Below are 24,788 nucleotides of genomic sequence, written 5' to 3' on the forward strand. Positions count from 1 at the left end.
TCTTTCTGATTCAGAGGCCTGAAGGAAAATTTTAATCTCCCAATCAGAGTTAAAGGTCATGGCCCTGGCAACAGTTTTCTCACATCACACTGAATGCGCAGAATCGATCTGGATATCTATATTTAAGAGTTTTGGGGGGTGGGGTGCATAGGTACTTTTGAATTGGTGTTTCAGGGCTCTCAGGGTATAATCCCAGCAGTGGAATTGCTGGGTCAAAAGGCAGTTCCATTTTTAGTTTTCTGAGGAAATCCCGTACCATTTTCCACAGTGGCTGCACCATCTGCATTCCCACCAGCAGTGCATCCGGGTTCCCTTCTGGCTCCAACACTTGTTTGTTGACTTGTTTATGTCCGCCATTCTGACTGGTGTGAGGTGGTTGGAAATGGACAATCTTAGTATTACTTAGAAGGCACACTGCATGGCTTCCTGTAGTTTTAACTAACTGGTAAAAATGCAGAATTTTGAAAAAGAGAATGTGTTTTAGTCCCTGTTACTGTTACAGCCAGAGTTTATCTTCACATTTCTATGCACTATTTTGGGGAGGCCAGTGAAACAAGAAAAGCCCAACTGCGTCCTGCCTGGGCCTTGGAAAACGAACCCTGACAAGCAGCGTGATGGTGCGGTGACGTGGAAGAGGGGTGTGTTGGGACTGAGGGGGCCTCGAGGTGCGTCACCAACTCTGCCCCTTACTGGGCTGGGAAAATTGCTTCCTCTTTCTGAGCCTCCGCGTCCTCCTCTGTCAAATGGGGTCATAACAATTCCTGTACCTCGGGAGTTGTTTGAGACATTAAGTGGGAATACAGGGGAGAGCTCTAATGGGCTACAAAATCTCACTCGAAAAGCAGCCTCCTGTTATTAATCCTCTTTACAAAGTTCAAACCGAGGCTCAGACACCTGCTAGTCAACTAAGGTCTCCTGATGACGGCAGTTTCTTCTCACCAGGTTGCTGCACTGGGCTTGCCTTCCTGGAGAGCAATTGCGCGCGCGGGAGTGAGTTCCTGGGGAAACAAACACGCCCTGAGAGGGAGGGGAAGGGGGAGGGGCCCCCAAGGGGCTGAGGCAAGGGCAACAGAAGAGGAAGGGCAAGGACGAACTCTCCTACCCTCTGGGCTTGCAAAGGGCTCTGAGGTTCAGCCCTCCAGGCCTCTACTGCTGCCTTCCTCCCCTCTCTCAATTCACCTGTCTCTGTGCAGGGGAAGCCGACCCAGCATAAATCAACACTCCTTGCGCACACTTTGAAAGCAGAGTCAGGCTTTAATGATCAGTTTCCTGTTCCTTGGTGTTTCCTTTTAAGCAGAGGCCGTGTTTTGTAAGACACTGCACTTCGGTGGGCTATTCTTTTATCCCCAGCAGACATTCCAGTGACGTGGGTTTTAGATGGTCCCATTTACTGCTTCTCCTGTCCAATAACTCTGGAATGAGTATCTGTCTCCATGCCCCCAAGGCCATGTTATTTCAGAAAGTTACAGCTCTTGAAATCGTTCTTTAATAAAAGCAAGTGCCACTAATTCTAAGTAAAGTGAGCTTTCCAAATAAGACCACCTGTGAATGTTTGGGGACAAAAGTTGGGGGGGGGGACGGGAGAAAGAAGCTTCAGCAACAGGAGTCCACAGTGAAAACTGTACGCAGATGAATTTTTCAGGCGTTTTCACAGTCATTTAAAAAGATGTCTTCAGCAAACTCATCTAAATTAGCTAAAAATGCTTGGCATGATGGACACGTTGTATCTGTAGGCCAATATTCAATCCAGGTGGAGGAATCTAAAGGGTAGATGTACCTGCCGAGAGAACAGGAAAACGAGGCGTTTGTGACGACGCCCACAGAGAGCAGCGCCGACTTCCACTGCGCTCAGGCTGACAGGGCCCCGGGTCAGGCTGCCGGCCGGCCTGTCTGGGAGGCCTGGGCCGGCCTCCCCGAGGCCACGGGAAGGTCCTCAGGCCCCTGACGGTCATGGAGCTGTGTGGGGCGCCCACAGTTAAAGGCAGGAACGGCATCTGTTTCGGTATCTGTTGTTTTAAGTGATAATAAAATGCGTGTGTAAACATTTTTGTCTCTACAAATGGAGCAGTCTGAACACCTCGGCGGGAGCAGACATGGCGCTGGGGCTCGGATGAGCACCTCAGATCGACCTTCAAACGCAGGCCCTGGGTTTACTCATCAGTGCGTCCTCAGCTGCCCCACCGGTCTTCAATAGTTCTTTGTTTTAACTGTTTCCATTATTTCTCTTAATGGTTTGTTGGTTAACAGCAGGGCACATAAGAAACAGGTAGTGTATTTCAGAATACATTGCACTCAATTTTGGAGGGAAGACCTGAGACTCCAAAATATCGGGGACTTACTTGAAACTGAAGTTGTGCTTTATCTGGAGAGCTTCTTTACCCATAATCAAATAGTGTCTTCCCTTTTGCAGGTCGGCATTAACACAGGTCGCCTTTCTAATGAAGGTGATTTCAGAGCCTTTCTCAGCAGCAGCTTCACCTGAGAGACAGACAAGTAAAGTTGATCACATTCGTGTTAGAGCGTCACCATTATAAACTCTCTTAAGTATTTCAGCCCCCCCCCCTGTTGTTTATTAGTGAGTGTAAGTTTATCCTGAGAGGCTAATGGCTACTGAAGAGCAACAATGTCCCTGTGGTTCAGACCTCAGACTCTGGGGCCTCGGTTGTACCCCAGCTCTGCCACTTCCGGGCTGTGTGCCCCGGACAAATGGTTTACGCTCTTTGTATAGGGCTCAGCCTCCTCATCTGAAAAATGGGCATGACAATAAAACCTACCTTGTAGAAATGTCATGAGATTAAATGGGCTGATATATGAAGAGTGCCCAGAACTTGATATGAAGTAAGCATTATATAGTTGTTTGTTATTATTATTCTTGTAGAAACAGGAATTAAAAGAACCTCTCTACAGTTGAATAGTATTACTCTCCATATGTTGTATAGCCAAATTAAAAAGTAGTCAGTAGCTAAAAACAACAGAGTTGGTGAATGATCAAACTCTGGCAGAACCATCCTAATTATTAAATCCTGAAGAAACTTCTGAACGTGTTGGTAAACAGTAAACAACAGTAACTGTGTGAACAGTCACCGTCACTGGTGACACAGATTCTGGTGTGCATATATCACTTCAGGCTAATTTCCTCAATCACCATTAACCTGTGGCTTCCAGTTGCAGCAACGCCCAAATGACATTCTCAGCACCACCTGCCAATTCACCCCTGCACCGTTAGCAGCAAGGCTGTCTGGTGCCTTACCATTGTTTTTTAAAACATTTTTCATGGAAAATTTCAAGCATATTTGGGTGAAGAGAGGATAGGTAATTAACTTCAGCTTCAGCAATCACTAATCTTTTTATTATTTATATCCTCGCCTACTCTAAGCACACTGTGTTCTAGGAGAAATCCTAGTTTATTAGCCTTGAACTACATGGCTCACAATTTTTGTACAAATTGTTGCGTGTGTGTTTTGATGTTTGTACTTTAAATTTTACATATATTAAGAATGTACACCCAGAATGAAGAGATAACAAAGTACGCAAATATTTCTTAACATACTTTACAAACAGGGCTGTTTTACTTTTATGATTCTTTATTTGTCCACTTCCTTTCTTTAAAAATGTGTCTCCTTAGATAGCACAAAAACTTCATGAAAACACTGACTCTGTTATTCACGTTGCATCCTCTGTGTCTAATAAAATGCCTGTCAAGGCATTTTAATGTAGTAAGTTCTAAGTATTTGTTGAATGGAAAAATGAATGAATGAATTCTCACCAGCTTTGAAGACATCCAGGAGGGTTGCAGTGTACTTGATAAAAACATTTTCTTCAGTGAAGGATGTGATACTAACTTTATAAGCTGGTGAAAAAGAAAACAACAGTTCATGCTAAATACCACTGGTGTCATGTCCAATGGAGGCCAGGGTTTGTCAAACAAATGAGAGAGGAAGCATGGCAAGCTCTTATGGGCAGCCTGAGGTCGACCTTATTTCTTCTTCCAAGAAGCCTTCCCAGATACTCTCAGTCTGATTCTACCGATCATTATTCTAATCACTCATCCCACTCAGAACCATTAGTCCTGGCCACTGTTATGGAACAGGCTGGCTAGGATAAGAATAATACTAAATTAAAAGACAGAAACGCACAGAACAAACAATAGGAGGCTTTGTTAGATATGAAGTTCAGATTCTGATCCTGTGAGATTAGTAGATCCTGTCCACGGGGAACCCTGAAGAGCCTCTCCCTTCCCTGCACGACCACAGCGGGGGCCCTCGTCAACCACGCAGGCTCCCCGTGAGACTCCTTGTCCTCTTGCTTCGGTTCCCTGGATACCTCCACTGGCTTTGATCTTTGGTTTTTGATAGGATTCTGTTTTCTGACTTTGCTTGGATTGGCAGCTCTCTGACACAAGCCACTGCCTGCGCTGCTTCTCTTCACTCAGGAGTCCGCAGTGTCTGACCTCAGTTCTGGAAGGGCCAGCTTGAAGGGACCTATCCCTTCCACGTGGCCTGAGAAAAGACCCTTCTATTTTTGCTTTTGACGGGGTTGAGTGACCTACAATGTCTGTCCATTTTTCAGATCCTAGCAAGCTAGCTAGATGTCAGAAACCTACTTTAACACAGAGAATCAATGCAATCTGGATTTAGTTTATCACTTTCAGGAAGGGACACAATAGATGAATGAATTAACTCACTGTGGCAAAAAAAAATAGGCTGTTTAAATTAATGTCTTAAAATACATGAAAACTGTTCTGAATTTTAGATTCATAAATCTTCATGGTGGATTTGAGCAATGTACCTACTATGTGCATAGGTGGAGAGAGGAAACTATTTTACTTCGTTTCTATTCTATTATCCCAGTAGAACCCCAGAGTCCCCAAAAGAGCCCACTAAGTTATTTTTTAATGTAGTAAACTAATTCCCACTTGCATTTTATTCACCATGTTAAATAGACTTCTAGCATTTAGGAGTTTAAATAGTTCTAAAATGGAAGGAAGATTTTAATGAGATTTTTCTTTGCTAAAGTAATATAGTATTTTCTTCACACCTATGTTTTAAAATCTACAGTGGGTCTTGGCTTAGTTGGGCAACTTTTTAGTTTTTTAAAAACAATCAAGGTGAATTAAAAGGAAAGAAAAACTATAAACCACACGAAAATCATCTTGATGGCTGTCTTTCCACTAAGAGAATTTAGTGTAATATATGAAAATCATACTGGAGACCAGGATGGCTCCTGGTTCTACTACTTACTTCCTGCATAGCTTTGAGGAAATCATTTTGTTTCCCTGAGCCTCAGTTTCTTTGCTGGTAAAATAGGGATGATCCTCTGTCACCTCAAAGGTGTCTCTTGGGACTCCAATGAGAAACTACACGAAAGCAGCTGGCAGACATGTAACGCCAGACCAACTGTGCTGATTCCTCACTTGTAAACAATGCCCTACCAATTACCAAGGAAAGATTTGAGGTAGTGTACACTGTGTTCTCCCTCTCTCTTAAAAAAATCTAGAAGTAAACATTAGAAACTATGGACAGGAAATCAAGGAGCTAATTCCATGAGGAACTTGAGATGAGACTACATCTGCACTTGGGCAGGAAACTTAGTGCTCAGCTCTGGACGGCTGGAAGCAGACGCTCCTTTTGAAATGGAGAGTTTCAAACATGCACTGAAATTCTACATATATTAACAATTATTTAGTATCGATATTTTACTGTGTCTTTGAAGATTTTTTTAAACCAAACCTTAAAACCATCTTTCTCTTTGCCTCTGCTCCACTGACTGGAAGAGTGCAGTTATGAGTAAAATCTTATACCTCTGTGACTTCTCAAAAAGTCTCTTTAATTATATTTTAGGGCCTTCAATTCGAAGAGATCTATTGGAGTAAAGTATCTAGGCTGGGTGTGCATATCACTTTCATCGTTTTTAATGAAAGTCATGTTTCCTGTGGAAGGATAAATAACTTTGCATGTTAATGCTGAAAACTGACAGTACTTTCCTTCAAAGGAATCAATGGGCTGCTGTATCCAAATGATAATGACATGAAGTTATTGATCTTCCTGATTATGTATTCAGAAAATGTCATGTTTAATGGAACTATAAATTGAACTTTTGAACTTACCATACGCAGCCTCTGGTTTACATGCTGTGTTTTTTCTCATATCTGTAGAGATAGTCAGATCCAATTCTGGCTGTATTTGTCCACAGTCAGCTGGATTTTGTGAAAAATGGTAAAAGGTTTATGTAGTAAGCACACTCCCTATGGGAGAAAACCTAGTGCTGATGGACTAGGGGACAAACTAATATAATCTTATAAATTCTAGATTCCTAAGGCCTATTTTCTTCTCTTCCATATAAAGCAAAAACAAAACAAGTAAAAACAGAATCTTGAACGTGAGACTTATTCTTAGAATGGAGAGTCCACCCCACAGTCAGCTTTTTAAAAATGTACACACTCCCATTGAAGAATGGAGGGAAATGTCCCATTTTAAGTTTAATCAAATGTCCCTTGAAGGAAGAAAATGGTAACTTCACTGATTTATAGTTATAAAACGGTGCAACAAGTACCCAAGAAATGTGTTGATATTAAGAATTTGGAAAACCAAAATAAAACCAAACCAACCCAGACCCTCATGAAGTCAGGCGATTATCTGTGAGCTCTGGGTCTTTTTTGTGGCCAAGAAGGCTGCCTTGGGTTTGTAAAGACTGAACGGAGAACTCACTAACTGGGGGGACATGGGAAAGAAAGAGGAGCCTCTTCTCTTTGGCGGTGGCCCTAGTACAGGAGAAAGACCAGGTGAAAAGTAAGAACTCCGAGTCATATCATCCCTCTGGTAGCCGACAGCCACCGGACAGTGTTTCTCCACCTCTGCATGGTGGGAACTATCGGGTTGTCCAGGGTTGTGAGGCGTAGTTTCACAGTGCTCAAGGAATCCGCTTTCAGTTGGCTGAGATGACATTTCTGTTTCTGAGGGATGATGGTTTGTCGCACAGCTTCCCCCAGATTAGCCCTGGATTAACTTTAAAACATGTTAAAAAAAAAGTTTACCTTCTACGCACTTGCACATTGCTCCTTCACAGACTTTCTGGAGCTGGCTGTCGGACGTGCTATAAAACATGGTGCACTTTTTTTCTGTGGCAACGAAAGCACGGTCAGGAGAGGGGCTTGATCAACACACAGGGCATCTGTCACCCCAGGAATCTTGCCCATGGGGTCTTAGAGATGACCAATTCCAAATCCCCCCCCCCTTTTTTGTATGAAAAGCTCATGGAGGTTAAATGTTGAATTGCTTGTCCTGGCATGGGCTCCTCTATCCTCAAAATGACCTTCCCTGCTGTGCTTGAAATTTTACTGTGCAACATTCATTTCTTAGAATGAACATATTTGGTGCTTCCATGAATGAGAGGAAATAAATTATGTTATATGAGACTCTATTTAAAAAATGTAATTGTCTAGACTGGAGAAGAAAGGAAGTGTGTGTGTGAGCACATGTATTTTATCTCTCAAGGGGAAGAGAGGTTAAGTGTATTCTATGTAATTTCAGAAGTTAAAACTAGAATGAATGGATATCAGAGTGTGGTGGATTCTAGGAATTTTCTAAGAAGTAGAACTATCCAAAGTGGAGTTATCCGTCATGTGAACCAGAGGGCTCTCTAATCACTTAATATGCCCAGAAGTGGCAGAGTGATTAAATTTGGGTCATTCATTCAACATGTGTCGGCACACATTATGCACCTAACACTGTGTTAGATGATAGGGACACGATGGATGGAAATACTCTGTCTGGGGCTGCTGAGAAAGACATACAAACAAGTAACTACAGTGCAATGTAGTAACAGCTACCCTGATAGAGCTCTCTGCAAAATGTGATGAGAATATAGGTGGAGTAGAAGTTGATTCTGGGAGGATTAAGAAGTTGGAGACTAAGTGGGCTTCTCTCAAAGGAGAGGTGCAATGAAAATACGCACCAAAAATAAACTTGAGGCAAAAAAATTAAAATCTGAAAGCAATTTGATTCGGTTATTTTAAAAATAAAGCAACTGAGGACCAGAGAGGTAAAATTTGCTCAAAGTTCTGCTATAGATTGTATGTCCAAGTTGGGACTTTTGTGAAGAGTGAGCCTGGAAGAGGCAATATATAAAATTTAAAGGCCTCTAGTGGATTTATAAAGGTTTTGTAATGGATACAAAGTAGTCCTTTGAAGAAATTTTGGAGTGGAGTTGGTTACCTGGTCTGTGGTATTCATACACCGTGAAAGTAGCAGGATTCAGAAACCCAACTTGAAAAAATTCAACTATCCGAAATCGAACACAGAGGAACTCATTTGAAGGAATCTGGCAAATTCAAGGTTTAAGGAAATTATGTGAGAAAAGAGACTGATAATATTTTAGCTTGTACATTTTGAATAGTCATAGTAAATAAAGAATGATGGGAGGTAGAACCTACTGAATCCAGTTGCAGAATAACATGTCCATCTTTGATTTGGTAATCAGTTAATAGTTGATCCACCCCTTCCACAAGCTAAAGGAGGAAAGAGAAAAGTATGAATTTAATTTTATGATCTTCTTGTTTAAATGCATTCACCTGATGATATGTTAGATCATGGGGATATAAGCCACTAATCAAAGAAGTTGAAGAGCAGCTCCCTCTCAAGTCTTAAAAAGTTGAAACATGTTATCACATGCACTCATGGTTTTTGTGCCACGGAAATATGTGCCCTCATTTTGTTAGTGTAAGTAGCTAGTTAGTTGACGAGGGGAGCAAATGGAATTGGATATTAAAACTGACTCACTAGGGAGCTGAATGGGACATTAAGCCCGATTTACTAGGGTGCCCAGCATTCACAGGATCCCTAGGGGCCTGCTACATCATCTTCCAAGGGGATGTAATCCCCAAAGTGGGCAGGAAAAACTGTCTACCAGTCATTAGCTGGGATTAGCTGAAATTACTGAAGGAGGGATAAAAACAGCAAGGGAAATTCCTTTGCTAGGTGCACACACAGTAGAAGACAAAACAGTGCAAAGGTAGGTAAGTGCATACACAGCAGAAGCCAGATGATGCAGCAGAACTTTGGAGCATGTGAATTGAAGCCAAAATGATGACATAAAAGGGGAGAATTCAGCCTAGGAAAACCTGGGGGGTGGGGTGAGGAATCAGACTGGATAAGAGCATGAAACCCCAGGAAATCCCAGGAAAGGGATTGGTTAGGGGGTGAGACCAACACAACCCTGAAAAATTACAAGGTTGGTTGGATTGTTTGAAAGAAAGCCTGCTCATTCCCCATAACCAAGAAAATACACAGAGGATTATTGAGGATTTCAAAGCAGTTGCTACTAGAGCTTGCCCACCTACATCCCTGAGAGCATATTACTTCCCTTTACCCTAATAAATCTGGCCACTACACTCAAACTTTTCCTATGCAAATACCCGTTGAAATTCCTTTCTCACAACACCACAAGAATCCACTTCAACCAGTACCAACTTCACTGAAAAATCAAAATTTAGGTAGATAATTGGTTTGGAAACAATATTCTGGGCGATTCTATGAAAATAACATACTAGAACAAGAGAAGTATCTTTGCAAAATAATGCAGTAAAACTTCTGGCCAAGATGGAGGTGTAGACACACCGTGCCTCCTTGCATAACCAAAAGAACGACAACAACAAATTAAAAACAGAAAACCACAAGAATTGACAGAAAATTGAACTGTATAGAAGTCTGACAACCAAGAAGTTAAAGAACACATATTCATCCAGGCCAGTAGGAGGGGTGGAGAGGGAGTCGGGCAGTCAGGGTGGAGAGGACTCAAGGCAAGGCAGCAGCAGCTGGTGGACCCAGCAAGGTGGCGAATTGTGGAACAGGATGTGCAAGGCTGCAGCTGGCTGGCAAGGCAGCAAGTGGGTGGACCAGGGGGTCCCACATTTGTGCACAGATAAACCAGGTGAAACAAAGGGGGAGCGGGACAGACTGCACAACCCAGAGTCCCAGCTCAGAAAAATGAAGCCTCAAACCACTGATTGAAAACACCTGTGGGGAAACCCACAGGGTCCTAGAATGTACACAAACCCACCCACTCGGAAATCAGCACCAGAAGGGCCCAATTTGCTTATGGGAAGCAGAGGAAGTGACTGAAATCTGGCAGAGAGTGGACCAAGTTCTATTGTTCCCCCTTGGACCCTTTCCCTACTTACAGCATCACAACCCAGTGAGGTGGGTTACCCCACCCTGGTGAACACCTAAGGCTCTGCCCCTCACACGAGCCTCATACATGCGTTAGACAAAAAAAAAAAAAAAAAAAAAAAGGCTCAAATGAAAGAACAGATCAAAGCTCCAGAAAAAATACAACTAAGCAATGAAGAGGTAGCCAACCTATCAGATACAGTTCAAAACACTGGTAATCAGGATGCTCACAGAATTGGTTGAATTTGGTCACAAATTAGATGAAAAAATGAAGGCTATGCTAAGTAAAATAAAAGAAAATGTATAGGGAACCAACAGTGATGGGAAGGTAACTGGGACTCAAATCAACGGTGTGGATCAGAAGAAAGAAAGAAACATCCAATCAGAAAAGAATGAAGAAACAAGAATTCAAAAAAAATGAGGAGAGGCTTAGGAACCTCCAGGACATCTTTAAACATTCCAACATCTGAATTATAGGGGTACCAGAAGGGGAAGAGGAAGAGCAACAAGTGGAAAACTTATTTGAACAAATAATAAAGGAGAACTTCCCCAATCTGGCAAAGGAAACAGACTTCCAGGAAGTCCAGGAAGCTCAGAGAGTGCCAAAGAGGTTGGACCCAAGGAGGAACACACCAAGGCACATCATAATTACATTACCCAAGATTAAAATGAAGGAGAGAATCCTAGAAACAGCAAAAGATAAGGAGACAGTCACCTACAAAGGAGTTCCCATCAGACTGTCAGATGACTTCTCAAAAGAGACTATGCCGGCAAGAAGGGACTGGAAAGAAGTATTCCAAGTCATGACAGGCAAGGACCTACATCCAAAATTGCTCTGCCCAGCAAAGTTTTCATTTAGAATGGAAAGGCAGATAAAGTGCTTTTCAGATAAGGTCAAGTTCAAGGAGTTCATCATCACCAAGCCCTTATTATATGAAATGTTAAAGGGATTTATCTAAGAAGAAGAAGATAAAAAATACGAACAGTAAAATGACAGCAAACTCACAATCATTAACAACGACATCTAAAACAAAAACAAAAGCAAACTAAGCAAAAAAACTAGAACAAGAACAGAACCACAGAAATAGAGATCACATAAAGGGTTAACATCAGGGAAGTGGGAGGGGGAGTGAAGGGGAAAAGGTATAGAGAATAACTAAGTAGCATAGATGGTAGGTAGAAAATAGAAAGGGGGGGGCTAAGCATAGTATGGCAAAAGTAGAAGCCAAAAAACTTAATATGCATGACACATGGACATGAACTAAAGTCAGGGAATGTGGGTGGGAGCTGGTGTGCAAGGTGGAGGGGAGTGAAGTGGGGGAAATGGGACAACTGTAATAGCATAATCAATAAAATGTATTAGAAAAAGAAAAATAATAATGCAGTAAAGAAAACCAAAAATTCATAATAATATATAAAAAACACTCACAGCTCTTAAGTCGTCTGTGTTTGCATTGATTCCAGTGGGCAAAGCGATGTCCATCACTGCATGGGAGGACTCGGATGATGGTTCTTCTCCGCTGGGCTTGTAGCTAAAATAATTAGAGATTAGAAAATGGAGTAAATAAACAGGTAAGATTCTTTAAGAAAAGGCCACATTCCTTAGTAGGCTTTAATTTTTAAAGTTGGATCTCCACTACAATATTTGAATAGCAGTCTCTGAACTTTAAGTTGCAAGAGACCACTTAGTCATCTGTACTGACTCTTTACTCACTTGGTGGTTAATCTGAACAGAGCTGGAAGAGACAGAGCCATGCAGTCCAAGCTCTTAACTAACTCCTTGAGGAAACTGAGGATGAAAGTGAGGCACTCGGTCAAAGGTCATATCACTGGTTAGCTCCAGAGCTGCATGTTTCTTAATTCTCATTTTTGTATTTTTTCCAACAGAGAATATTCAAAGAATAAAATTAGTTGTACATAAGAAAAAGATTCAATGAGCATGTGCAGGAAAACAATGGCAGGAAATATGCTAAAATATCAGCAGCTGTTTTTTTTTCTGTATGGTGAGATTATAAGCGATTATCTCTTTTCCATGATTCTATTTTCTAAATTTTCCACAATAAACACTTTATTAAAAAAATGTTCTAAGGACTATCCTTGGCCTAAGAATTGGGCTTGTGGAGAAGCTAAGGAGTAAGGTAACCGAAATAAAATGGATGAAGATTTTCTGTTTGTTTGTTTTTTTTCTAGTAGGAGAGAAAAGAACACCAGGACACTCGGGTTTTTCCCCAGTTCTACTGAGAGATTTCTACAAACCATCTTCCCTTTGTAGAGCTCATTTTTTATTGCTAATATGAACTACAAAGAGATGGAAACTTGTGTTTTAAATATATCTTTATAATTCTAACTTTTAAGCAGAGTCAGAAGAGTAAAAAAAGGCGAGCTGGTGGGTCGGGGACTAGAGACGGGGCAGAGCGAGTGTAGTGTGAGCGCAGTCCTGCGAAAACTGAGTTTCAGGTTCCAGCTGCACCTCAGGGTGATCCAGAGGTAGCTGGCCGTTCGAGAGCATAACTTGAAAGAGCAGTCAGGGTCAGAGGAAAAAACTGGGAAAACAGCTTCACGTGGGGAAAAATGAATTGATGTCACCTACATAAATACGTATCAGTGAAATGGGAGGTCTTACTTGAGTTAGGGGGTAGGCAGAGGATCTCTTGTCCCCAGTCACACTTCATAGAGCATAAACAAAGCAGACCCCATTCCAAGTTTTAGGTGTAATATTTACCATAGTAATGTAAAATATAAGATTTGTGGCTTATAAAATATTAAGTCCATTCTTCACCAGAGTAACAATTTGCACAGAATAAAAAGCAACTTGCAATGTAATATGACACCTGGACATGTCCCTAATTGAGTGAGTGTCACGAGAAGCAGAGAACTCTTGCTCACAGATGCAAAGACTCTGTCAACAGGATGGAAAAGGGCCTCCTGAGTGTGAAGTGTCTATGAAAGATTGCTGGAGCACTGGCAACTGATTGCCATGGTGACGGTTTCTATCGTGGAAGGAAACCATCCTTTCAAGAAGCCCTTTGCCTGCCGCCAAAGACAGCACTCTTTACCAAGGGCATTTTGTTCCAAGAGAAGGAGAGAAATAAAATGCTTTTTTTCTTTTCTTATAAATACAACAGAGAAGTTGTAAAAAGCTTAATACATGAAAGAGACTGAACACAGAAACTGTGTTTCTAGCATTTTTTATATCAGGAGAGAGACTATTACAAGGCAAAGAATTTCTCACTGAATAAGTATTATACAATTACTCTTACAATTTATCCAACATAACTTCAGCACCACAGAACTAATATTCCACCCAGCTTTTTTCTCCCTAGATTGTGTGTGTATACATACATACATACCTACATACATATACATATATTAAAGCTTTTATCTATTTATTTTTAGAGAAAGGGGAAGAGAAGGAGAGAAACATCAATGTATGGTTGCCTCTCACGTGGCCCACATCAGGGACCCGGCCTCCAACCCAGGCATGTGCCCTGATTGGGAATCGAACCAGTGACCCTTTGGTTCGCAGCCCACACTCAATCCACTGAGCTACACCAGGCAGGCCACCTGGCTTTTTTTGAACATTCCGTCCCCAGTTTGTAAAAACCAAACTAGAGAATATTCAATATTGCATCTCTATTTGCTTTCTTTTGTGTATTAACAATCTGGACTTAGGCTTCCTGTCAATGAGTTCAAATGAATGAGTTTTTGATGAGAGCCTTTTTATACAGGATGGGAAAAATTAGGCTTACAGCTGTCTGTATGGAAAATGATACAGTAATTAATAAACAACAATACAAGAGTAAACTGTGTTTTTCATACTCACAACTGTAAACATACTTTTGCCCCACGCTATATGAAAGGGGATAAAAAAACGGATTATCTTCTGGAGGGCAGGCCCCTTGTAGTACAGGCCTTCCCCGCCAGCTGTCCTCAATGTGCAGCCTGAGCCAACAACCACTGGCTGATGCTGGCCAGGGATTTTGCTGGGCGCAGGTTATCTTTCTAGAGAAGAGAGTAGGAGCTGCTTATGAGAGAACTGTTTTCTTTAAAAAAAAAAAATACTTTATTTATTTATTTTTAGAGAGAGGGGAAGGGAAGGAGAAAGAGTGGGAGAGAAACATCAATGTGTGGTTGCCTCTCATGTGTCCCTGACTGGGGACCTGGCCTGCAACCTAGGCATGTGCCATGACTGGGAATAGAACCTGTGATCCTTTGCTTTACAGGCCCGTGCTCAATCCACTGAGCTACACCAGTCAGGGCAGAACTGTTTTCTTTTTCTTTTCCTAATGCTTTCATCACATCTCTCCCCTTCTCAAAGACAAATAAAAAATACAGTGTTTGAATAAGAAGATGGCCAAAAACAGAGGGGAAAACTATGTGTGAACAAAAACCAAAGTGAATAGCTATTCTGTGCAGTGAATAGCTATTTAAGAATACCTGTTACATTCTACATTTAAACAGCTGAACAATTTGCATCTTCTGGCCATCTTAAATTTCGAAAAGATGTAAAGAAATAGCACAATGGCAGACGTGAGCTCTCCAAGTCCAGAGTCCCCTCTGCAGAAATGCACTCACCTGGCACACGCTACTAGGCGCCTGTAGTCCGAGGTGCCTCTGGATGCTAGTGCAAACAAAGAAAAGTGAGAACCAACCATTTTTTACTGTTTTTGAAACAGTCAGAACAGAACCATTAATGAGCACACCTCTGAACACACTTAAAAATGATTTGTGGTTTGGAAGTTGGCATTTTCAGTGATTTTAATGAAAATTCGTGGCTATTGACAATACCGGGAAATCTTTAAACCATTAGAACAATTTGCTGCTCTCAAAGAACTTACAAGTCAAGGAAGGAGTCATTAAAGGTAAATATGTGCTGGTAACATGTTTGGGGGGAAGGTGGAGGAATGATGTAGGGAGGAAGAGCAGAGGCATGGATTCGTGGGTAGTTGGAAGTTTCCTGTAGGAACAGGCCTCTGAGCCACACTGGAAAGCCATTAGGACAGAGGAGTGAAACACACCCTAAGCTCACGGTTAAAGGGGGCTGGAGTGTGCTCGTGGACTTGCTTTTGGACTGAGAGGGGAGAACTAACCCACCAGAGAGGAATATGAAGGCCACAAGTAGAAAAAAACGGCACACTAATGAAAGTCCTTAAGTGTCAGAGAGACCAAGTTAAAGATGGAGGCAGAGAAATGTGTATTTGTCAGAACCCTTGGGATACAGAAAGGGTAAGGGGTAGAAATCCAACAGGGTGATAGGGAAATTCAGGGTCGTAGACCGGAACACTGCTTTGAAAGTAACAGAAATTCAAGGCTCAGAAATTAGACCTTTCTGGGTGAGGGTGGGGAGCTCTACAACTAGTTACATTCTTTTTTAAAAAATCCTCACCCAAGCATATGTTTATTGATTTTAGAGAGAGAGGAAGATGGGGGTGGGGGGGCAGATAGAGAGAGAGAGAGAGAGAAACATCAACACGAGAAACATTGATTGGTTGCCTCCTGTATGCACCCTGACCAGAAATTGAACCCACAACCTAGGTATGTATGTGCACTAACTGGGAATTGAACACACAACATTTTGGTGTATGGGGACGACACTCCAACCAACTGAGCCACCTGGCTAGACAACTAGTTTCATTCTGAAAAAGTAAATTAGTCAAAACAATTTCTTGATCAATAGTGCATACCTTTAGTTTCGTTATTAAGTTACTTAACAGAGGTTTCCAACTATTATTAAAGAGTTATTTCTATTATAATAAATTACAGTAATGTTTACTCTGATGTGAATCTGCTAAAGAAACTGATTAAGAAATTCTGATCTTTAGGCAAGCACGATTTTCTCATCAGGGAAGCTCTCTGACATTCTTTACGCTTATGCAAAATTACAGTGTAAATCACGCTGTTTTACCGCTGATGTCCTGGCTTTCGATTTTCAAATGAAAGCTGCAAAATTCCTCAGAGGTTCCAGTTTTGTGAGCCACAGTTGTTACCTACATTGGGACAAGTGAACAAGAAGATCTGATTTCAAGTGGGAAGGTGAAAAACGTATAATGGCAGGACTGCTGCTATAAATGGGATGGATGCTTAAAGCGTCCTTTTCCAAACCCCGTGCAGATGGTGCCCATTACAGACCCATTTCCTCAGCAGCTGGACTCTCAGCACCTCCACAGCCTGAAACACGGCTGAGAAGCCCACAGTGAGCAAAAACTGACCCCTGGTCAGGCAGAATCTTTTTTTTTCTTTTTACATTTTATTATTTTTCTTTTAGGTCTTTCTTTTTTTTCCCTATTGTTGTCCAATTACAGTTGTCCCCATTTCCCCCCTTTACCCTTCCCTGCCCCACCCACGCCCCACCTTCCACAGTCAATCCTCTTCCCCACCCTTCTCTTTTTCCATGGGTCCTTTATACATGTTCCTTGACTTGACCCTTCTCCTTCTTTCCCTTGTCATTCCCCTCTCCCCTCCCCTCTGGTCACTGTCAGTTTGTTCTTTATTTCCATGTCTCTGGTTCTGTTTTGCTTGCTTGTTTGTTTTGTTGATTAGGTTCCACTTACAGGTGAGGTCATATGGTATTTGTCTTTCACTGTGGCTAGGTAGAATCTTGGTCCAAGTTCCACATAGTTAAATCTGAGCACCTCACTCTCCAGAAAACTAAGATTCTCAACTGTGAGCCTGTAACTCTGATTTTTACACATCACACTACAAGAAAGTGTTGTTGTCTCCCATCCACACACCACCGTGGGAAAGAATAAATTATGGGTATGTATAATTATGGATGGGCAGGGTGTTGCCAGAGTAGTTACATCAACAACTAGAAGTGACAGAAAGGACAATCTATACCCTGCCCATGAAATCTGATACAGTCTTTGAAGGAATAAATGCACTAAAGATAAGAGCATAATCAAAATAATCAACAGAATGTTAATTTATGCTCAGAAAGCATACTTCATTTATATTTTAGCCATTTAGTGGCAAGTTTTTCTGTTTATGCATATCCATGTAGTCTATGGCTAAAATAGAATAAACTTTAGCCCTTACATACATATATACACACATATGTATCTCTCAATCCCCCATGATGCTGGGTAAATGAGATGTGACTATGTTACCAATCATAGAAACATATATATGTGTGTGCACACACATGTACATATACATATGTCAGCATTACATGGTAAATGTACATATACAAGGTGGGGGAAAGTAGGTTTACAGTTGCACGTGACACACAGAGTTTATTCTTATATTATTATTTATATATTATTGTATTATTTTCTATACAAACAATTGCAAACCTACTCTTGCCCAACCCTGTGTATGTAATTGTAATTTCCACAGATACACAGACTATACACATACAAGGTTTAAAAATAGCTATTTTCAAAAAGAAATTGTTCGGACAACTGATAAGACAGCTAAAAAGAATTAGGTAAATGAATCCTACCTCAGCCATAGTTACCAAAGCCCAGATGTCTGTAAGTTTGTGGCAAAGTCTCTAGTTCATTATATGTTACTTAGGGTAAGCAGACACCTAACTCCCAAATAAGTTGGTTCTCAATGAAATACTTACCTGCACTGTAGCCAAGCCACTGCTATATCCAGTACGGACAATGAGGTCATCATCGACAGATACCTGGAAAGGTGGAAAGAAACCATGCTTTCTTTTATTATTTAATAGGGAGGGAGGAGAGAGCAATGAGAAGAGTGAGCAGACACCCGCCACTCTCTCTCAAAGCTCTTGTGAGATTAAATGGATAAGGCATTGGAGACCCTCTGCACAGAGTGGGCACTAAAAAAATACTGGAATTTCCTTTCCCTCCTACAGCTAAATAAGGTGTCTGAAGTCGTCCAAGTGAGCCAGCAAAACCAACATGTAAGAAACCATTTTGGTTACATTTTCATTTTTATGTGGTTATGGTAAAATAAGACCTTCATCTCCTTTGCCAACTAAATAAATTCATTTCAGTGCCTACCCTCCTATGTACCAAAGGAGATCCTTTTCCTTTGAAAAAATTCTGAAGTTCCCTTGAACAGGGCACTTCAACATAACTCTAAAGTAGGTGCACTCTACATCTGCCCCTCCCACCTTCTGCTTTGCACACCTCCTCCACCTCCTCGTGGCTTGTTTTCCCTACTTCCTCTGCACTCGCTTAACGGAAGCCCATGGCAACCCACCTGATTCACCTAGCACCCCACCCAGCCTGCCAAATCCTTAGGTGCTGCCGCTCTTCTTCCCACTCTGCTAGGAGGAGAGTGAAGACATGAACTGAGTTCGCCCTTCCAGAGAAAATCCATGATATAAATGCTCTCTAATTTGTACAAAGCATGGAAGAGATCATTTTGAGTGAGAGGCCTGAAAAGTTGGCTCTTCACCGTGCTCTTCAGGTCAAGAGCTCCTCATCAGAGCTTAGAGCCTTGGCTCAGAACGTGAATGTCTGGCGAACTCTAAATGCTCCCAGAGAAAGGTTACCAGAGTGGGGGCCAAAAGCACAAATGCCTGCAGAGGTCCAGGCACAAAGCAAGTATGGACATAAGTGCATATACATATATCACAAAACTGGGGACTATGACAAATTGAAGAATGCATGCCACTGCCAGCACCCTATTGCCTAAAACTTGGACATCAGGTTTTTATCTGAAATCTCTGGATTTTAAATGTTGGAATAACATTGCTCAGGGCAAGTTCTTTATGTAATATTTTCTAAATCTGAATCAGATATACATGCCTAGCAAATATTTCCTCCTCCCTCAGGCTCTTTTGGAATGCCATCTTGACGTTTCTCTTTCAGTCTGGGTTGACTGGCCCATTCAACCAAGAATATGTTGCAGAAGTGACTCTGAATAACTTCTGAATAACTTAAGTTACAGATCTTAAGAGACCTTTAGATTATGCTTTCAAATTTAGAAAAACTTCTTCTTCTTGGAATCCAGCTGCCGGGCTGCAAGGAAGGCCAAACAGCCATGCAGAGAGGACCAGAGGAAGGAGAGCCGAGGCCCCCAGCCAGCTGCGGTAACTAAGCTCCCGGCCAAGGCTGGCGTGAGCTGCCAGTGTGTCACCCTAGTCAATGCCACGTCCAGCAGAAGAACCATACGGGTAAACCCAGCCCACATTTCTGACTCCGAATCACGAGATAATCAAGTGGTATTCTATGCCACTAAGGTTTGAGATAGTTTTCTTTACAAAATCAGAGAGCTGAATCACTGGAAAAGTGACTATTTGTGTATAGTTCAGAAATAAAAGGCTATATTTACTGAAGAAACTTGCTATAGAGATGATGTTGTTTGGTGTTATACTCAGCATCCTGAGTCGGAATATTTTGGACGGTTGGGAGGTTTTTCTGGCACTTAGGCAGTATTGACCTCTCATCTCCTGCATCACTTAAAAGGTAAACCAAATATCCTGAGACTTTCACACATCCATAAGTGGAGCACCTCCAAAGCACCTCAGGGTGCGGGCTGTGGAGCTGCAGCTATGCCCCTGGGGGGCCAGCAGTGAGAACCAGGGACCTCCTGTGGTTTGTAGACAAAGGAGGACCTGCTGAAAACCAGGAACTCCTGCGGAATCTCAGCTGCTCTGACAGCCACTCCAGGACAAGTCGTTTCCCCTTCTCACAAGCATCTTCCTCCTGAGAGCCAGAGTCCCACGGGGTGTGTGGAGGTGCTCCAGCACTCTCCCAGTGGGGAGAGGGTGGAAAGGAGGATGGGGCAAGTGGCTGGCTAGGCCATCTGATCCCTTCAGCCAAAGCAGCTTTGCTTTTTTTCTGACTTAAATATTGGATTAGCCCTGGCTAGTATGGCTCAGTTGGTTGGAGCATTATCCCATAAACTGAGGGGTCTCAGATTCAATTTCTGGTCGAGGTGCATGCCTGGGTAGAGGGTTCAGTCCCCATTCAGGGCATGTGCAAGGGGCAGCTAATCAGTGTTTCTCTTTTACATTAGTGTTATTCCCTCCCCTTTCTCTAAAATCAATAAACATGTCCTCGGGTAAGGATAAAATGTAAAAAATAAACAAATATTAGATAAAAATAAATGCTGGAATATATCTATGTCTAAATCTACATTTATCCATATCCACCTTTATATATATACATATATACACACTATGAGCTACTAGTTTGCAATTTTTACATTAAATTTACCTTTCACTAACATGAATTTGTGGAGACTGTGGACAGTAAGAACTATAATCTAAAATGCAGTCATTGGAAAAATATGTATTAGTAGCTGCCAGCTATTATTAATATGGAACCTAGTTTTTCCCAGTGTGTCCTTTTCTTCAGAAAATTCTCATAGGCCATCGAGGTTTTCATTTTTAAAAATGCAATAGTAGCAAAGGACATGGGGCAAGTTGTTGGAGAACCTAAAGGTCAATTCCATTCTGGCCACAGTCTGCATGCGTGACCAGGCCAGATGGAACCACTGGAGGACTCCCAAATGTCCTCTCTTATTCTACTGCTGTGCCTTTGTGCTTGCTGTTCTCTGTGTTTGAAATGTTCTTCCCTTTTCTTTACCTGGGTAAATGCTTCCAGACGTAACCTACTCACTCATCTGGATGCTTTTGACAAAGCCCTCCTCCTCTCGGGCTGGTTCAGGAGGTCCCCTGTGTCCTTCCATGTACCTACACAGCTCTTACTTTTCACTCTCTGTTTAAACGACTGTTCTCCCCATGGCCAACACACACACATACACACAGGTTCTTGGTGCTTTACTTTTGAGTCTTCAGTGCCGAGAACATTAGTCAGCACCTTTGCTTAGGATACAAAAGGTGCTCACTGTGTGTTTAAGTAGTGAATAAATACATTTGTAAAATAAGGGTGAAACATGATTTCTAAGGTCCTGTCCAATTATAAAATATTATAAAACATCTTTCATTTACCTCTATTGGCCTCCCAAGGAAATTCTTCTCTGTTATCTTGTAATGGTGGAAGTCACCTTTATGCTTGTAAGAAACACTGATATTCATACTCAAGCGGAGTTGTTTAATCAGGAGTGAATATTCTGTCAGGCCCTCGATGGCATTCACTGTATCCTAGCAACAAACAGCAAGGTATAAAAATAGGTTCAGCTTATTTATATGCTCTCTGTCTGCAAATCACTCTCTTAGGAGTGGGCGGAGCAGAGGGAGTGAAACTGGTTAAGGGTCCCCTTGGCGAGGTGGAAGGCAGTTCTCTCCTCCCCGGTAAGGTTGTTACTCTTAGTGAGGACAGTAAAGATGTGCGGCTTTGGGTCCAGGTTTCCCCAGTCCTGAGGACACCAGCACAAGTAGGTCACTCTTTGAAGAATGACCCCAACTTCCTGTATGACTCTTTCCTTCTCATCCTTAGATTTCAGCCTGAAGCCATAAATAAGCTTCCCCTTCCCCTTATTTAAGGTTCCCCTTCTGCCCTTTAGACCATTCACCTCAATTTGTAATATTTCAATGTATAGTTTTTTATTGGCCTCCTCCATTGTAATGTAAGAGTCAGAAGGAAAGTATTGTATCTTTTCTGGCAACTATCACATTTACTATGTACTGTATTTTTTGGACTATAAGACTCAAGATCCTGCCCCACCACCTCAATTTGGGAGCAATAATGGTTGTTAATGCTGCTGTTGAATTCTGTTTACATTTACATTGGTGAAATATTGTTATTTATGTTATTAAATATTTTAACACATTTTGTGCTTCAAAATTTTTTTCTTATTTTCCTCCTCTATAACCAAAGTGCATCTTATGGCCCCAAAATATGGTACACATATGGTAGCTATTCAACAAGTATTTGTTGAAGGAATAAATGAATGAACTTAACTTTTCTGGACCTCATCTTTCTCGTCTATAAAATCAGGAAATGTAAACAAATCAGAGATGTCAAACACATGGCTGTCTTGCCTGCCCATGTCCATGGAAGCCTGTGCTAACCAACAGTTCACTGTTTCCTGCTAAGCCTATAGTGTACCCACGGTGAAACCCATTTGCCTCCAGGATCAGATGATCACTAAAGTAATCCTGAAGAACACCCGTAGCTCTACATTTTATATATATATTCATACACTCTGTCATTGCCCAAACATCCAGAGAATAGAGAAGATACTAACATTTGAACTAAATTTGAATGTAGGTGTATTTTATATACCTACATAATAGTTATAATGTAAAATATATGCATGAGTTATAATGTAAAATGCAATACATCAAATGAGTTTATACTGGTAGATAAACATGTAACAATTAGCATTTCTCTCACTTTTTATTCATTCTTGAGGGAGGAAATGTCAGTGTCTTTGTCTACAAGGCAGCCACTGTTTATCACACAGGGTTAACGTAATTGATGATAAACTTACTAGGCACTCGTGGTCACTAGGATCATAGAGGAAGTGCTGGACTTAGAGTCAGGAGAACTGAGTTTTGAGTCTGACTTGGCCACTAACTCCAAGAATGAACCTCTCAGGGTCGTTTTGCTCCCCTGTATTAGAAAGGTGCCGATGCAGGTAACCTCTAAGAGTTCTTTGATGCTAATCATTTATTGTTATCTATGACATGCAAGGATGAGTATGGAATGTGTGGTGAATGAGGCAGCAAATATGTTTCAGGAGGATGAAACAAGACAAAGAAATATTACCTGGGTCGAATAAAAGCCACCTCCATACCTCTGCTCTTCAGATAGCCATCTGATGATTGGGTTAACATAGCTCATATCTTTCAAGTTCAGAAAGGTAAGTAAAGCATAGGAAGTGGTTTCCACCATGTGTGCTGTACTAGTGTTAGGTACAGGGCTATCTTGCTCTTGAAGATCCTCTTTCCAAAAACGATAAGTGGGTGAACCACCTGAACATCAACAAATCACGCTGATTAATGATTAAAAATGTGAATTGACACAGCAATTCTAGCAGTTTCTTTTGATACAGGCCTTCTGGTTTTCAGAAGTTTCTTATCCTTTTATAAGAATTTCCTCAAGATGACCAATGTAAAACAAGATCCCTTCATCCAGTGCTCTTTGCCTTATTTAAAAAGGTTGATGTGGAATGTCCACAACTTTTGGTAGCAGAGGACAGTTCTGAGACTCAATTGCCAATGGGGAGGGTTTTCCCCCCTACACCAACAAACAATTCTCAGACACCTCCAGGGTGTCAGAGATTTCCACTCAATTTTCACCTTATCCACCCAGAGATAGTACCAGATTCAACAGGTTAAGAGTTCAGTAGTACAAGATGTTCTCCCCACCCCCCACCCCAACTTCAGATGCTAATCCCAAAGCCAGGTTGTTACCTGTACTTCAGAACAACTGGTTCTAAATCGGAGGTTCCAACTACCCTCCACCTCAGGTTTGATTAATTTGCTATGCAGCTTACAGAACTCAGAGAAGCATTTTACTTACTAGATTATCAGCTTATTATAAAAGGCTATAACTCAGGAATAAGGAGACAAAAGAGATGCACAGGGCAAGGCATGAGGAAAGGGTGCAGAGCTTCTGTGCCTTCTCCAGGCACACCACTTTGCCTGAATCTCCACGTGTTCCAACCTGGAATCTCTTTATATCTTGTACTTTTGGGGTTTTATGGAGGCTTCATTACATAGTCATGATTGATCAAATCATCGAACACTGATGACTAATTTCACCTCTCCAGGGTGTCCAACCCGTGGCCCAGGGACTGCATGCAGCCCAGGATGACTATGACTGCGGCCTGACACAAAATTGTAAATTTACTTAAGACCTTTTTTTGCTCATCAGTTTTCATTAGTGGTTGTGCATCTAATGTGTGGCCCGAGGCCACTCTTCTTCCAGGGTGGCCCAGAGACCCCAAAGGTTGGACACCCCTGCTGGCTGCTCTCCCCTTCCTTGTGAGTGTGGGCAGGCAGGTACTGAAATTTCCAACAGTCTCATCACGTGGTGGGTTCCCCAGCCAACCAGCCCTCATCCTGAGGTTACCTGAGGACTTTCCAAAAGTCACCTCATTAATAAGATACCTTTACCATTTGCAGCACTTTGGAAATTTCTGACAGAAAAAGATCTATATTCTGGAAATTGTGAGATCACACCCAAAGCCTTCATTCAGTCTTCTATTATTTGCTCCAAATTTAGAGCACTAAAGATAATTTCATAAGCAGCACTTTTCATAAATTAGGTTCTAAATTATATTTGTTTGTTATTGTTCTAGTAATTTAAGCCTGTAACCTCAAATCCTTTGTTAAATTATTTTTTAAAAACCTAAAGCATATTTAGAAATCATTTTCTAAAGCATATTTAGAAATCATTTTTAAAATTTTTAAAAGATTTTTATTTATTTTTAGAGAGAGGAATAGAGGGAGAAAGAGAGGGAGAAAAACATCAATGTTTGATTGCCTCTCATCCATCTGGGCGAGCTGGGGACCTGGCCTGCCACCTATGCATGTGCCCTGACTGGGAATCGAACTGGTGACCCTTTGGTTCTCAGGCCACTGCTCAATCCACTGAGCCATACCAGCCCTGGCTAGAAATCACTTTTGAAGATTAGTGAAAATATGTCTGCTTAAAATTCAGGATTCCATTATTTGCATGACTTTGGATGAGATGTTTTCCTTTCCTCTTGGAGACTCAGATTTGCTGTATTTAGAATAAAATATTTGGTTTTTAAAGATACTTCCAGCTCAAACATTATTTGAATAAA

At 41.5% G+C, this 24,788-nt stretch overlaps 1 protein-coding gene across 2 annotated transcripts in view; it reads right to left on the bottom strand.

Annotated features, from left to right (window-relative positions):
- Positions 1 to 1,234: 1,234 nt before the first annotated feature.
- C5 (complement C5) overlaps positions 1,235 to 24,788 on the bottom strand; it is a 90,118-nt gene continuing 66,564 nt past the window's right edge. For both annotated transcript variants that reach the window (XM_037059173.1, XM_037059172.1), the window contains exons 29-41: positions 22,763 to 22,968; positions 21,040 to 21,192; positions 17,734 to 17,796; positions 16,072 to 16,153; positions 14,742 to 14,787; positions 11,596 to 11,698; positions 8,432 to 8,506; positions 8,214 to 8,319; positions 7,034 to 7,117; positions 6,107 to 6,196; positions 3,767 to 3,850; positions 2,340 to 2,478; positions 1,235 to 1,777 (exon numbers count right to left, since the gene is read on the bottom strand). In XM_037059173.1, coding sequence (XP_036915068.1) covers positions 1,639 to 1,777; positions 2,340 to 2,478; positions 3,767 to 3,850; positions 6,107 to 6,196; positions 7,034 to 7,117; positions 8,214 to 8,319; positions 8,432 to 8,506; positions 11,596 to 11,698; positions 14,742 to 14,787; positions 16,072 to 16,153; positions 17,734 to 17,796; positions 21,040 to 21,192; positions 22,763 to 22,968 — 1,370 coding nt within the window. In that variant the 3' untranslated portion in view covers positions 1,235 to 1,638. The remainder of the gene's footprint in view (positions 1,778 to 2,339; positions 2,479 to 3,766; positions 3,851 to 6,106; positions 6,197 to 7,033; positions 7,118 to 8,213; positions 8,320 to 8,431; positions 8,507 to 11,595; positions 11,699 to 14,741; positions 14,788 to 16,071; positions 16,154 to 17,733; positions 17,797 to 21,039; positions 21,193 to 22,762; positions 22,969 to 24,788) is intronic.

The sequence above is a fragment of the Sturnira hondurensis genome, unplaced genomic scaffold (assembly GCF_014824575.4).
Source record: "Sturnira hondurensis isolate 20B ecotype Veracruz unplaced genomic scaffold, ASM1482457v3 Scaffold0010448, whole genome shotgun sequence".
In the NCBI taxonomy this organism is placed as follows: domain Eukaryota; kingdom Metazoa; phylum Chordata; class Mammalia; order Chiroptera; family Phyllostomidae; genus Sturnira; species Sturnira hondurensis.